Source organism: Callorhinchus milii, unplaced genomic scaffold, assembly GCF_018977255.1.
Source record: "Callorhinchus milii isolate IMCB2004 unplaced genomic scaffold, IMCB_Cmil_1.0 Scaffold6, whole genome shotgun sequence".
NCBI lineage: Eukaryota > Metazoa > Chordata > Chondrichthyes > Chimaeriformes > Callorhinchidae > Callorhinchus > Callorhinchus milii.
Window position 1 is genome coordinate 1,034,565 of NW_024704747.1, and position 15,581 is coordinate 1,050,145.

Here is a 15,581-nt window from a genome sequence, read left to right on the forward strand (position 1 = left end):
CACACCCCCCCCCCCCCCATTGCAATTTTATTCCCCCCACCGCCCCCCACCCCTCACACACACACCTTTTTTTCGGTGTGTTTTTCTATTTTAAACGAATTAAATATCTATTATTTCGTTTTTTTTTACACTAAACCACTTTCCTCCGTTGCAGTTTCATTGCCTCTTTTTAGTCGGTTTGTTAGAAAAATTACTGGTATTCAGCTTTTTTTTCCCCCATTTATAAATCAGAAAAACGTTGCTGTGTTCATTTCAGATTCATGAACTAAATAGCGAATGAAATAGTTTCCTGATTAAAAATTAAATAACTTTTGTTTTGCATTCATTCAAAGCTTTTCTTTTGCACTCTGTCAGTGTCGGAATATATTTGTTTGGCCTTCGTGCCCCCGTCATCGTGAACTAAATGATCAAATAATTTAATTCAATAACTTTATTTCGCATTCACAACGCGGGTTCACGAACGCAAAATACTTGTAGTATTTTTGAACGCGAAAAAAAAATGTTATTTAAATTATCTCAAGGACGTGATAAGGCGCTATGTCAAGTGCAAGGATTATCATTACTATTAGTAATTAGTTATTTCGATCATGTATTCGTGAACACAGGTTCAAAGCTTTAAACCCACGAATGGATTTGTTAATTTCAGGAAAAAAATATATTCTTATTATGAACAAATCTATTAAGATTGTAAAATTAATACATGAACCGTGGGTTTAACTTTCTGGAAGGTCCACGCATTGAAATGACCATCTCTAGGACATATGAAGTTTATTTTTATTTAGCATATGTATTAATAATAGCCTGATTTTATTATACAGTTAATATCCAAGCAAATTGTTTATTTGTTAGTATACATGTTGTCATGTTTGCAGACTTTTCCCCCTCGGTTTGATTTGGTATTTTTATTGTCATTATTATTATTATTATTATTATTAATTCGCTAAATGTTTAGCGAGTGTGCGGAAGTCACAGAGTGAGAACAAATAATGCCAAACATTTCCAGGAAACTTAAGTTTGTGTGTAAAATACAGAAAAAGAGAGACAGAGAGAGAAACAGACAGACCCAGGGGGCGAGAGAGAGAGAGAGAGAGAGAGAGAGAGAGGTAAACAGACAGAGACACACAAACAAACACAGAGAAACAGACATACACACAGAGAGAGAGGACAGAGAAAAATATTCTGAAATTAACAAATGTAGAAAAGAATGAGATACAGAGGTGTGTGAAACAATTAACCGCAGTTTGAGGGAAGAAAAATCAGAATTGTTTTCAGTTTGTAACTAGTCATGTTTCATCGATAATCCTTACTTAAACTAACAGTGAGAAGAGTTGGAATCCAAGGATGTACAGGACACAACATATACAGTCACTACACTTTGCAGTATAAAATTCTGTGGTCACTCAATCCACGACTGTTTGTGGGACACTGTTGCGTGCAAATTGGCTGCTGTGTTTCGCCCACAAAATACAGTCACTGCACTTTACAGTATATTCTGTGAAGCGCTTTGAGACGTCTGAACGACGTGATAAGGCGGCGCTCTATCAAATGCGAGGATTATTATTGATTATTGTTGGGCCTTATAAACTTATCACTCATAAATAAAAAATGAGTGCAAACCGTTTATCGGAAGCAGTTTTCAAACAGAATAAAGCGCGGTTTATTGTGCGAGTAAACTGTTGTCCTCATCCGACGATGATAATAATAATCCCACATTTGGTACAGCGCCTTATCATGTCGTCGAGATGTCTCAAAGTGCTCACAGATCGTATTGTGAGGTGGAGTGACTGTGCATTTTGTGGACGAATAGCAATTGCTCTTCGCTTGTACGATTTTTAAAATTCCCGCCTGGAGGGGGAGAGGGGGAGAGGAAGTGAGGGGGAGAGGGGGGAGGAAGTGAGGGGGTGAGGAAGTGAGGGGGAGAGGAAGTGAGGGGGAGAGGGGGTGAGGAAGTGAGGGGGTGAGGAAGTGAGGGGGAGAGGAAGTGAGGGGGAGAGGGGGTGAGGAAGTGAGGGGGAGAGGGGGAGAGGAAGTGAGGGGGAGAGGGGGTGAGGAAGTGAGGGGGAGAGGGGGTGAGGAAGTGAGGGGGAGAGGGGGTGAGGAAGTGAGGGGGAGAGGGGTGAGGAAGTGAGGGGGAGAGGGGGTGAGGAAGTGAGGGGGAGAGGGGGTGAGGAAGTGAGGGGGAGAGGGGTGAGGAAGTGAGGGGGAGAGGGGTGAGGAAGTGAGGGGGAGAGGGGTGAGGAAGTGAGGGGGAGAGGGGGTGAGGAAGTGAGGGGGAGAGGGGGTGAGGAAGTGAGGGGGAGAGGGGGTGAGGAAGTGAGGGGGAGAGGGGGTGAGGAAGTGAGGGGAGAGGGGGAGGAAGTGAGGGGGAGAGGGGGAGAGGAAGTGAGGGGGAGAGGGGGAGAGGAAGTGAGGGGGAGAGGGGGTGAGGAAGTGAGGGGGAGAGGGGGTGAGGAAGTGAGGGGGAGAGGGGGTGAGGAAGTGAGGGGGAGAGGGGGTGAGGAAGTGAGGGGAGAGGGGGGAGGAAGTGAGGGGAGAGGGGGGGGGAGGGGGGGGGGTGAGGGGGAAAGGGGGAGAAGAGGGATATCTGACACTTTGCAGGAATTGTTTTTGACTTAAGTTTACGTGTGCTTTCATAGCTCCTTTGAGCACAGTTCAGTATGTTGTGTGTGTGTTGTGTGTGTGTGTGTTGAGGGGGGGGGGGGGAGAGGAGGCTCGGGATAAAGGGGTTTGTAAGGGCAAAGTTCCCAGAACTGAGTGTGGGGGTGAGGGGAAGCGGCGGACTGGGAGGGGGGGTAGGGGGTAAGAGTGAGACTAAAGTAGAAATCGTGTGGGAGAAGTGGAGAGGCGTGAGTGCAAGTATTGTGGGGAGTGAGAGACAGAGAAAGTAAGTGTACGCGAGAGAGGAAGAGATGGAGAAAAAGTATGAGGGAGACTGAGATGGGGGCGAGAGAGGGCACAGAGATGTTTGATAGAGCGCCTTATCACGTCGTTGAGACGTCTCAAAGCTCTTCCCAGAATATACTGTAAAGTGAATTGACTTTGTGGGCGAAACGCGGCACAAACGATTGTGCACAGCAGCGTCCCCACAAATAAATTAGTGACCAATTTATTATTGTTTTTTTTGGAAGGAATTATTTACCCCCAGAAAAGTGATCCACCAATCGATTAACAACCGGGGTTAAACAGAGGTGTGAGCAAACTTGTTTAGCCCTACCGGGAATCAAATCTATTGCGAGGGAGGGCTGTAACCACTGAACTACAGGGCCTCCTACACAATACGCAGTTACTACACTTTATTATAATAATAGACCTTACATGTAGTATAGTGCCTTATCCTGTTGCAAAGAAGTCTCGAAACTCACGCAGAATATACTGTGAAATGGAGTGACAGTGTATTTGTGCGATATTTTCTGTGAAGCCCTTTGAGACGTCTCAATGACGTGATAAGGTGCTGCATCAAATGCAAAGATTATTCTGATAAAGAAGTGTGCACTGACTGTATATTTCTTGTGTGTGAACGTAGCGACCAAGTTGCGCACACAGCAAAATCCCACAAAACCAGCCGTGAAGTGAACGACTGATTTGTATCTGGAGCGAAATGTGCACAGCTGCAAAGGGTGGGGGGTTAAAAAAAATCACCCTTTTTCTTTCCTTTCAACGAGCCCCGTTTGATCAGAGAGTTGGCCTGAAATCTCAGATGGTAATGTAGCAACTCAATCTGTCGCTTTAAGCAATTTACAATTGGATCAGGAATTGGGATTAAGCCTGGATCAAGCTATCTTTATGGTGGTCATTTATAGGGAATGCTTTGTAAACCCAATCTGAAACACTCTTGACATCAATTGTGACTTCTGCCCCCCCACCCCATAATTTAAATATCTCCCCTCCCCAACCCCCCACCACCAAATGAAGCCTATTCCGACATTCCTTCAGATCCCGGCTGATCTGTACCTCAACTCCAATTACCCGCCTTTGCCCCCTATCCCCTTGATCCCCCGACCTGACAAACATATATCCACCTCAGTCTTGAAAGGTGACTGGATCCAGCCATAGTCCCCAGCCTTTTGGGGGAGGGAGAGAGAGATTCCCACTGGATTTTGGGTGAAAAACTGCCCCAGATTTCAAATGTACAAATCTCAATTGTACAGAAAGAGAGGACCCGGGTTCTGTTCCCGGGCGGGTCAGGGAAAAACCTTACTCCACACACACGCCTCTGTTCACCAGCAGTACGTAGGAACCTGGTGGTTAATCGATTGTTTTTCCGAGGTAATAATCCCTCCCCGCAAAAATAAGGACTGTTTGTGGGCACTGCTATGTGCTATTGGCTGCTGCATTTCACACACAAAGCACACAGTCACTACACTTTACCCTGTGAAGCGCTTGGAGATGTCTCGACCACATGATTAGGCGCTATGTCACATGCAAAGATTATTATTATTAAAGGTTTAATTATTATTAAACCTTTTATCAAAAAATATTATTATTAAATTATTATTATTAAATTATTTTATTATTAAAGATTACTATTATTAAACTTGTTTCCCCCACTGTCTTATAATTGCCTTCATGATGATGGTGGGAGGGAAGTGGGGGGGTGGGGGGGGGGTAGAGAGGACACAAGTGGTGGGTGATCAGATAATAGAAACATCTCAGTTTTTAATCAGTTTTTCTTTTTGCCGGATGTGTGGTAACAGCTGCTTTCACTGTATTGATTTGAATTCAACCCCTGCCATCCCACGTCTTCACAATCCTTGTTATACCCAGAGCGACTCACATCAGGATGATGGCGATGAGGATGATATGAAGGGGGTAGGGGTGGGTGGGAGGGGGGAGGTAGGATTGAAAAATTGGAGAATGTCGGTCTAATGCAAAACAATCGATTCCAAAACCAGGGCCTCCACATTATCTGATGTGAAATCGTTGTCAGATCAATAGATAAATACCACAAAGCTTTGAAGACTGATCCCCCAAATTGCTTCAAGTCTCTGCCCGTCAGACACTAATCTGTGCAAGTTTGGTGAATCCCAGTCGTTTGCGATGGGCTGAGTTTCACCCACAAAATACACAACCAATTCACTTCACAGTATAGTCTGTGAAGCGCTTTGAGATTCCTCAATCAACATTTGAGGGAAATTGAAATTTTTTTTTTTTTTTTACCAAGCATGTTTCATATAACACGAAAGCAGAAAATGTTGTTTGTCTCAAGAACAAATTAGACAGATTTCTGCTATATAAAAAAAAATAATATCTCGGATACAGTGAATAGTTTGGGACAGGACATGTCGAGCGACTGCCAGGATAGTTGGAAGCTGAACAAGATGGACCTTGAGCTTCTTTTGTCAGCAAATTCTGATGTTCTTATGACACGACAGGAAAGAGTTTCTCCCAATGTCCTGCCCGGTAATCCTCCAGATAAACGCTATTTTCCCGCTGCCTACGAGTTGGCCATTGATGTACTCAATTTGCTGTCAGATTTGCCTAAAAAATACTGTCTGCCCTTGACCCCAATTAGCTGTGCACATGTTTAATATGCTGATTGTGGTATCACGTTTCGCCCACAAATATACAGTCAATTCACTTTACAGTATATTCTGTGAAGCGCTTTGGGGACGTCTCGAAGGCGTGAAAAGCGCTATATCAAATGCAAGGATTATTATTGTTAAATGCCAGGTTTATTGTGCGCTTTTGTTTAAAAAAACACACACACACACAGGAATCGAGTGTTCGTGGTGAATGAATCAAAAATAATGTGGTCACTCAACCCACGACTGTCTGTGGGGACGCTGCTGTGTGCAATTGGCTGCTGTGCTTCACCCACAGAATACACAGTCACTCCACTTTACAGTATATCCCGTGAAGCGCTTTGAGGCGCTATATCAAATGCAAGGTTATTATTATTTGCGGAGTTTGTTGGTTATTTGATTGTGTCTTCACTGCTGGTGATATTTTATGGATTGTTTTTGCCTCTGTGCAAGTCCTGATTTTCCTCTCCATTGAGAACATTCACAATAATAATCTTTGTAATTTGATAATAATGATGATAATCATTATCATTGTATTGGTTTGTAGACCTTTCGCGTGGAGGGGACGTCTCAAAGCGCTTCACAGCACATACCGTAAAGGGATTTACTGTAAAGTGTAGTGACTGTGTAAATTGTAGACTAATGCAGGGGCCAATTTGCAATGTCCCACAAACAGTAATGAAGTGAGTGACCAATCTTAACAACTCTCTCTGTCTTCTACTAACAGCTGAACAGACACACACACACACACACACACACAGTCGGACTCAACACACGGGTTACAGTGAATCAGGAATCAGGCCTTCACCCTCAGGGACATCTTATATCTTATATAATGTTTGTGGGGGTTTTTTTTTCTGGTCATCTGAAATCCATCACAGCTCAGTGTGAGTGTGTGACACTTGGACTCGTGCGCGCGCGCGCGCGCGCGTGTGTGTGTGTGTGTTTTGCTGAGCACAAGTGTGCACTTGTTGAATGTGTGGTGGTGTAAATTTGGAGGAGAGTAATTGAGTCATTATGTTTGGGTGTCTGAGTGTGCAACTGCATGTGTACATGTATGTGTGTGTGTGTATGTATGAGAGTTGGAGATTGTGTGAGTGTGTGTGTGTGAGAGTGTGTACCTGTCAGTGTGAGTGTGTGTCCGAGTAAGTGTGTGTCCCTGTTAGTGCAAGTATTTGGTTGTGGATTTGGTGTGCAAGTGGGGTTCGTGAACAGAGATCCACACAGATGTTTCCTTAGCACAATTTTATGGGGGGGGGGGGGGGGAGGAAGGCAGATCTAAGCAGAATTCTCTTATTTATTGCTTTTTTTAATTTTAATTTTAATCAGTTTGGGAGTTCAGCTTATAATAATAATAATAATAATAATAATAATTCTCGCATTTGATATGATCTTTGTATCCCTCCTGTGATAAGACGCCACATCAAACGCAGTGACTATTATTTTTTATTGTGCCTCAGGAGGTCTCTGTAAAATGAAAGTCGCGGATTTTTTCCGTGAACGTTAAAATTAGCAGAAAAGGAAACTTTTTTCTCCTTCGAAATGCCTTCCCTCCTCCCTCCCTCTCGCAGTTCGCTAAAATGAGCGATGTGCAGCTACCGGGACCCGTGACACCCCCTCACGGGCGAAAGGAAAGACTGTTCGGGCGTTTCAGAAATTCGCTAATTGCACATTTTGAGAAATCTCTTCGGAAATTCGTGAACTGCGCATTTTTAAAAAGAAAAAAAAAAAAATCCGTCCAGAAATGCGATAGTTGGACATTTTGGAAATCCGATGTAAGAAATCTGCTTAGAAATCCGCCCATTGCGCATAAAATAAACGAACGTGTTCGAAAATTCGCTCATGGCACATTTACAAGAAGAATCCGCTCAGGAAAGTCAGTACTTTGAAGGAATCTCTGGTTAGAAATTCGCCAATTGCGCGTTTGAGAAAAATCCGTTTGGAGTTTCGATAAACGCTCATTTTTAAAAAAATATATATTTAGCAATTCGATACTTTTAAGAAATCCGGTTAGAAATATCGCAGATTATCGCCCCTCCAACCCCCCCACACACACACTCACACACTCACACACTCACTCACTCACTCACTCACTCACTCACTCACTCACACACACTCACTCACACACAGTATAGACAGAATTACAGTCAGTACAGAAACAACCGACTTTACACTTGTGTCGATTTCACCAACTGCACAATTGCGAGAAATTAATGAAAAATATTAGTTATTTTCCGTGCAGGGATCGTTTTGCTCAGAATTTGAGTTTTTTTTTTTTTTGGGGTGGGGGGGGTAAAAAGAGAGAGAATGGCCCCCAAAAAAGGGAATCAATCAGCGGTTTGTGCATTTATTTAGAATTTGAAACGCCTTTCAGAAACACCTGCTTTAGGAATTCGCTAATTGCGCATTAAATATATATATCTATGGATATATATATATTTAGAAATTCGAGACAGCATAAAAAAGTGGTGGCAAAGCGAAAAAAACACACAGAGCGATGAAATGTAGATTATATAATGTATATTATAAATAAGGACACGTAGTTTAGCGAAAGTGATCGAAAGTAATAGGTATCAGAGAGAGAGAGAGAGAACACACACACTGTTTTGGGGTGAAACAGCCGCTGAATTTAATTTTTCTCACTGGAAACAAAAAACAGTGATTGAATTCGATGAAACCGTTTTATTTAATTTTTTTAAAAAAAAATCACTTGGAAACTATTGCTGTTTTAAAACCCGATCGTCGAATTCCCTCTTTTCCCGAACCTTTCCAACCAATTCAATTAATTAAATATTATGAATTTGATGAGCGGTTGTGGAGTGAGTGAGTGTGAGTGTGTGAGTGTGAGTGAGTGAGTGTGAGTGACTGTGAGTGAGTGAGTGTGAGTGAGTGAGTGACTGTGAGTGAGTGAGTGTGAGTGAGTGTGTGTGAGTGTGAGTGAGTGTGAGTGAGTGAGTGTGAGTGTGAGTGACTGTGAGTGAGTGAGTGTGACTATGAGTGAGTGTGTGCGCCCACAAAACACAGTATTACTGACCAGATACCCACACATGTCTGACCAGCAAAAACAACATAAAACCTCTGGTGAGTGGGTGAGTGAGTGGGTGAGTGGGTGAGTGAGTGGGTGAGTGAGTGAGTGAGTGGGTGAGTGAGTGGGTGAGTGAGTGGGTGAGTGTGTGGGTGGGTGTGTGGGTGAGTGTGTGGGTGAGTGTGTGGGTGAGTGGGTGAGTGTGTGGGTGAGTGAGTGAGTGAGTGGGTGAGTGTGTGGGTGAGTGAGTGAGTGAGTGAGTGTGGGTGGGTGTGTGGGTGAGTGAGTGGGTGAGTGGGTGTGTGGGTGAGTGTGTGGGTGAGTGGGTGGGTGGGTGGGTGTGTGGGTGAGTGAGTGAGTGGGTGAGTGAGTGAGTGAGTGGGTGAGTGGGTGTCAGCACAGTGTGTGGCTGTACCCAAGGCTCCCCCCAGTCAGTGCCCACAGGGGAGTCATTAGCAGCGTCTGTGACACAGAATAAATAAATAAATAGGTGAAATGGACAAATAAATACTGTATCTCCATTTTACACACACACACACGGAGACAGACACACACACACACACAGACACACACACACACACACACACAGACGCACACACACAGGCACACAGACACACAGAGAGACAGACACACACTGACACACAGACACCGACACACAGAGAGACAGACCCACAGACACCGACACACAGAGAGACAGACACACAGACACCGACACACAGAGAGACAGACACATAGACGCAGAAAGAGACATACACAGACACACACAGAGACACACATATACTGACACACAGAGAGACAGCCGCACACACACAGACACACAGACACTGACATAGAGACAGCCGCACACACACAGTCACACAGACACTGACACACAGAGAGACAGATAGACACAGACACAAATACACACATTTATTTATTGTACCGTTTGCATTGGAAAAAACACCCTTTTTATCAATAAAAAAAAACACTTTTAAAATTCTCTTAAATCCCATATTTTTTTTGCCCGAAAAAATATCACTTTCGAAGCGGTTTCTCTTTGTCCTGAAATGTTTTAAAATGAACCTTTCGCCGCTCAAATAGCGAAAACTACTGTCTAAAGTGTGGGTATAAAACTGGGGAACTCAGCGAATGTTTGGGTTCTTCTTTAGTTTATAGATAAATATAAGTGCATAAAAATATCTGTATCTAATCCTTATTTCAGAAAGAACCGAAAAATATTGCTGTTTTAAAACGAGATCCAATAAAAAAATTCATTTAAATTGTGTTTAATCAAATCTCTCAACTCCCCAAAGAAGCAATAATAGCACTATATAATTAAAATATTACATATATAAAATAAACCACTTGATATTGTCGTAATATTCAATAATAACACGAATTTGCACCGACCTTCAACTTTCTTTAGGTGAAAGAATGCGAGTCTTTAAGCGAAAAGACGTCGACGACTACGAAAATTTAGCGAAAATCCTTTGCGAAAATTGCGCTATTTTCTCCCCAAATTGCCCGCATCAAAACCGTGTGCGAGTCTGGAGAGTGTAACACACACACACACACACACTGGGATGTTTCACACAGTCTGTGTCCACTTCAAAGCCTCTTATTTACACTAAAATAACATTAAAGTGTCTTTCAAAAAAACACGCAATTCAATATTTTTTTCAAATTAAGAATAGCTAACTCCAGTCGCCTGTTTTTCTTAAAGCAGCCGAAAAACCTCCAGAAATCTAGATTGATGCCTGACTTGCCACATTAATTGCTTAGAAAATATTGACTCACAACTGACACCGAACGAATACCGTGAGAACAGTTTATAAGCGCGTTTAAAACATGTTATATTTAGTCATTTTAAGTTTAAACACCTCTCTCTCTCTCTCTCTCTCTCCACTTGTACAGAAAAAAACACATTCTACCTTTTGTATTGTCCAAAAAATATGCGGGTAAAAAGCATATATTTAACAACGATATATAATAGACCAGTAATATTCAATAATAAAGCAGATTACATTGGGTAAGGAATTGACTGAAAGGAAAATAACAGAGAGGGTGACCAGAGGAAGAGTAAGACTGGAGTTGAAGCCTGTTTTAAACTGTGCAATTTTAGCCACTAAATAACCCTTAAAGTCCAGGCCATAGAGTAGCTTTTAAAAGGGAATTAATGAATATAAGTAAAGGAAAAATATCAAAATAAAAACATTTTCACCAACAAATTACACCGTCATTCCACTTTACAGTATATCCTGTGACGCGCTCTGAGACGCCTTGACAACACCATAAAGCGCTTATTTCAAATGTAAGATTTATTATTATTATTTTACATGTCTAATATATATGGTAAACCCCTGATGACTTGAACCTCTCTTAACTTGTCATGACCACTTAAGTCATTGTGCTGTCAATATTTATATATATTTATACATTTATAAATGTGTGTGTGTATATATATATATATACAAAATTTGATCACTCAATCCACGGCTGTTTGTGGGACACTGTTGTGCGCAATTGAACCCGTGTTTCACCCTCAGTCACTCCACTTTACAGCATATCCTGTGAAGCGCTTTGAGACATCTGAACGATGTGATCAAACGTAAGGAGCATTATTATTATTATTATTATTATACATATGCCTAACTCGCTACTCCTGATAACTCATCACTGAGTCCTTTTTCCTCGGAGCGAAGAGTTAACAGGAGCGTGTGTATCAAACAGAAATCTGATTCAGACTGAATTTAAACATTTCTGGGGTTGTGGCACCATCTTACATTTTAAGAAGGGGAGAAAAATGGTCCGCATGCTGAGACCGGGAGGACTTTTGGGGTCTCCAGGCTGCGATTGGGTGGAATTTTGCAGGTTCGCAAGGAGATAATAATAATCCTTGCAATAATAATCGTTGCATTTGATATAGCTGTTTATCACGTTGTTGAGACGTCTCAAAGCGCCTCACAGAATATACAGTAAAGTGGAGTGACTGTGTATTTTGTGGGCGAAACGCGGCAGACAATTGCGCACAGCACTATCCCCACAAGCAGTCGTGGATTGAGTGACCACGTGTTTTTTGGAGGGATTATTACCCCCGGAAAACAATCTGCCAAATCAACTAACAACCGGGTTCCTACTTTCTAGTGGTAAACACAGATGTGCGGAGGAAGGGAAACTTGCCTAAGGTTTCTTCTCCCTGACTTATCCAGGAATCGAACCCAGGTCCTCTCGCTTGCCAGAAGCTTACAACTTCGCTCAGACAGGAACTAGATCCCGGAATGTGATAGGAGAGAAGCGAAGGTGTCGCCGAGATCCAGAAAGTCAATTTCAACCTGGATTTTCCTGTGGAATCTCTCTCTCGGATTTTCTGATAGAAATGGCTATTTGTAATCTCAGCCAAAGATCGCGGCCAAAGCTGACCGTTAAAAGTCTCAGACCCTCGCGCTCCTGTCTCGGGGGAGGAGACTGTGGGTTTGAGCCCCTGCCTGGGGGACTTTGAGCTCACTCTATAAGCAGACGTGTTTGCCTATGAGTATACCGTGATTACCCTTACACAGCAACTCCCTGGGAAGTGTGTTGAGACATTTCAGCATCGTACATAACCAAATTAAGTGCGGGGATTGTTTCATTAATAATAATAGTCCCCCCATTCGATACAGAAGCTTATGGTCTTTGAGACGTCTGAAAGCACTTCAAAGGCTTCACTGTAAACTGAACTGACTGTATGTCTTGAGGGTGAAATGCGGAGGTCAGTGGTGCACAGCAGTGTCCCACAAACAGCCTGGGATTGAATGACCAATTTATTGTTTTGAAAAATTAATGTTTTCAGTCCTTTTTCTCCCCAGTCTTTGCCAAGCGCTCAAGTTAGTCCTGCTGTCAGAATGACGCCGGCTACAACTCTTCCCAACCCCCTTCATTACTTTATTGTCTGCAGGGGTGTTACTCACGTAATGTCAGAGAAGTGCAATGACATCAATCATAGAATCATAACGTTTTACGCAACGGAGGAACAGACCATTCAACCCATCAACCACCGCACCGCTGGCAATTGGGCATTTACACCCTCCAGTGGTGGTTGGTGGGATTCCTTGGGACTCCTATCACGTCGTCGAGACGTCTCAAAGGGCTTCACGGGATACACCGCGAAGGGGAGTGACCGTGTCTTTTGCCGGCGTAACGCGGCGGCCAATTGCCCACAGCAGCGACGTCCCCACAAACAGTCGTGGATTTTTACTGGAGGGATTATTACCCCCGGAAATTGATCCATCATTCCACCGGGCTCTAATTTACTGCTGGTAGACAGAGGCGCGTGTGTGTGTGTGTGTGCGTGCGTGTAGTGAGGAAACTCGCCTAAGGTTTCGCCCTGACCTGCCCGGGAATCGAACCCGGGGCCTCTCGCTTGCGAGGCTGCAGGGCTCCACGTTCAGTTACCGCGGGATGAGACATTCCAGTCGCTGTATCAATTGTTGCCCTGTGTAAATATACACGTTTGTCTGTTTTGTTTCCCAGTGCAGCCACAGTCGGGGCTGATGGGGAAATGCCGGCGCCCGCGCACAGCCTTCACCAGCCAACAGCTCCTGGAGCTCGAAAACCAGTTCAAACTCAACAAGTATCTGTCACGGCCAAAACGCTTTGAAGTGGCCACTTCCCTCATGCTGACTGAAACTCAGGTAGGCAATACAGAGACGCCTTCCTCTCGCTCCCCCTCTCTCTCCCTCTTTCTCTCCCTCCCTCCCTCCCTCCCATCATCCAGGCCCTAGCTCCAGTCGAGAGGAGAGCTATAGAAAAAATCTTTGCATTTGACCTTCATGTGTCAGATCCTCTCCACCTGCACTCACGCACTGCGCTCGTTCCTCTCTCTCCTCAGGTGAAAATCTGGTTCCAGAACAGGCGGATGAAATGGAAGCGTAGCCGGAAAGCCAAGGAGCTGGCAGCCCAGGAGGTGGAGAAACAGCGTCCTGGGAAGTACGTGGACAAGGCAGGGAGCGGGGAGAGCAGGCCGGAGTCCCAGAGCCCCAACTTCCACACCCACACCCCGGACTTTCACAAACACAGCCCTGAGCTTCCCTACAGCTCCAGCACCTCCTGCTCCGAGGACGACATCATCCGGAGCGACGGGAAGATTGTCTCCGCGTTGTGAATTCTCCGGCAGACTGTGACATTTTATACGTTGAGGTGGAACCTCCATCCTCCAAGCTCCCTCGCCTCCTTCAAAGACCCTCTTCTTCAATCGACCGCGCCTTCGGTCACCCACCTACCCCCACCCTCCTGCCCTCCACCCCTCCTGATCCCAACCCCCAGCTCAGGTCCAATTCCCTGGCTGTCCAGCGCCTTGGGACAACAACAACAACAGCTTGCATTTACACAGCGCCCCTCACACAGGGCAGCGTCACAGAGCTTGACAATGGCGGAGCCTGATCCCGAGCCGGAGGGGGTGGGGTGGGGTGACCTTAGGCACTGATCGAAGAGGAAGTTCTTCAGGCCCAACCTGAAGATGGGGAACGAGGGAGCAAGGCGGAGAGATAGAGGGACAGAGTTTTGGGGCGCAGTGGGTGAAAGCCCGACCGTCGATGGTGGAATGGAGGGGATGAGGCACAAGCAGGAGCCAGTCGAGCGGAGGCAGCGGGTAGTGGGTTGGGGAGTGAGCAGATCCGAGAGGCTGGGAGGTGCCAGGGTGTGAAAGGCGCACTGTAAATGTAATTTGTTGTTGTTGTTGAGGAGGTGAAGGCGAGGGAGGGGTGGGACACGAGTGAGGGGAAGGGGCAGAGGGAGGGAGAGGGGGAGAGTTGGGGGATGTGTCAGAAACTTTTACTTTAGTTTCAGTGATGGTCTCTCTACGGTCTATGTAATGTGGTGCGACTTCCTTTCTCCCCATCCCACTTCCATACCCTACTGGAGGTTACAACTCCCTCCCTCCCTCCCCGTCCCCCGGTCTGTCTTACATTTGACTTGGTTTCGGGGCAGGAGAGGTTGTATGGAGGAACTGACTGAATGTTTCTCCCCAAAACACGAACAAACCCAGCAGAAAGCCACACAAAGCATCGCTGGCAACCACCGAGCCTTTCTCAAGACTATGTTGTTCTTGTTGGGACGTATTTAATTTATTTTTGTTTTCTCTGTGTTTTAATGTGAATTCTCATATAATATATAAATATATATATATGTAAAATAATAGATATTTGTGAACCAACACCTTTCCCTTTCCCATCCCTTGTGTGTGTGTGTGTGTGTGAAAGAGACAGAGCGAAAGAAAGCGAGAGGTTGAGAGTATGTGTGAGAGAAAGCGTAAGGAAGAGAGAGAGAACAGGGAGAGTGTGTGTATGTATGTCTATTTGTGTGTATACACCTTTGCGTGTCTGTGCGAGAGAGAGTGTGTGTGCATGCCTGTGTGTGAGAGAGAATGAGTGTGTGTGCATGTGAGAGAGTGTGCATAGCACGTCTCTGTGCGAGTGCGTGAGAGACAGTATTTGCAAGCTGTGTTGTGTTTGAGTGGTACATACCTGTGGGTGTGTGTGTGTGTGTGCGTGTGTGAGAGAGAGAGAGAGGGAGAGGGACCAGGAGGGATCGAGGCTCATGTGGAGTATAAACACCAGCACAGACTAATTGGGGCCAAACGGCCAGTCTCTGTTCTGTGAGTTTACGTAATTTAATGTGTGCGTGAGGGAGTGCGTGGAAGAAGCGTGTGTGCAGGTGCGTGTTTAGAAACGGTGTTGCTGGGGTGGGATGGGTAGGAGGAGGGGTAAAGAACTCCTCCCACCCCCCCCCCCCCCCCCTCAGCCCCTTTCTACCCCCAACAAGGAGGTTAACATCCCTCCTCTCCTCTCGGGTGCACTGAATGTCACTGTTTTGTGTGAATCTCTGCTGAATGGACAGGGGACACCATCCATTCTCCTTGAACATGTGTCTCAGGCGTCTGTCTGTACTGTCTGTCTGCTGTTGTACAGTTACTGCTGGGTGTGCTTCTCAATGTGACTATTAAACACTGTCGTGTTCTGTGATCGGGGATTACATTAACATAACTCTTACACCTCTGCTCTCTCCTCACTCTCTTCACT

General features: G+C 44.9%; 1 protein-coding gene across 1 annotated transcript in view; it reads left to right on the forward strand.

The window, feature by feature from the left end:
• mnx2b (motor neuron and pancreas homeobox 2b) overlaps positions 1-13,666 on the forward strand; it is a 14,527-nt gene extending 861 nt beyond the window's left edge. Inside the window, exons 2-3 of the mRNA XM_042336183.1 lie at positions 13,036-13,196; positions 13,394-13,666. Of these exons, the coding sequence (XP_042192117.1) occupies positions 13,036-13,196; positions 13,394-13,666 (434 nt within the window). The remainder of the gene's footprint in view (positions 1-13,035; positions 13,197-13,393) is intronic.
• The last annotated feature ends 1,915 nt before the right edge of the window (positions 13,667-15,581 follow it).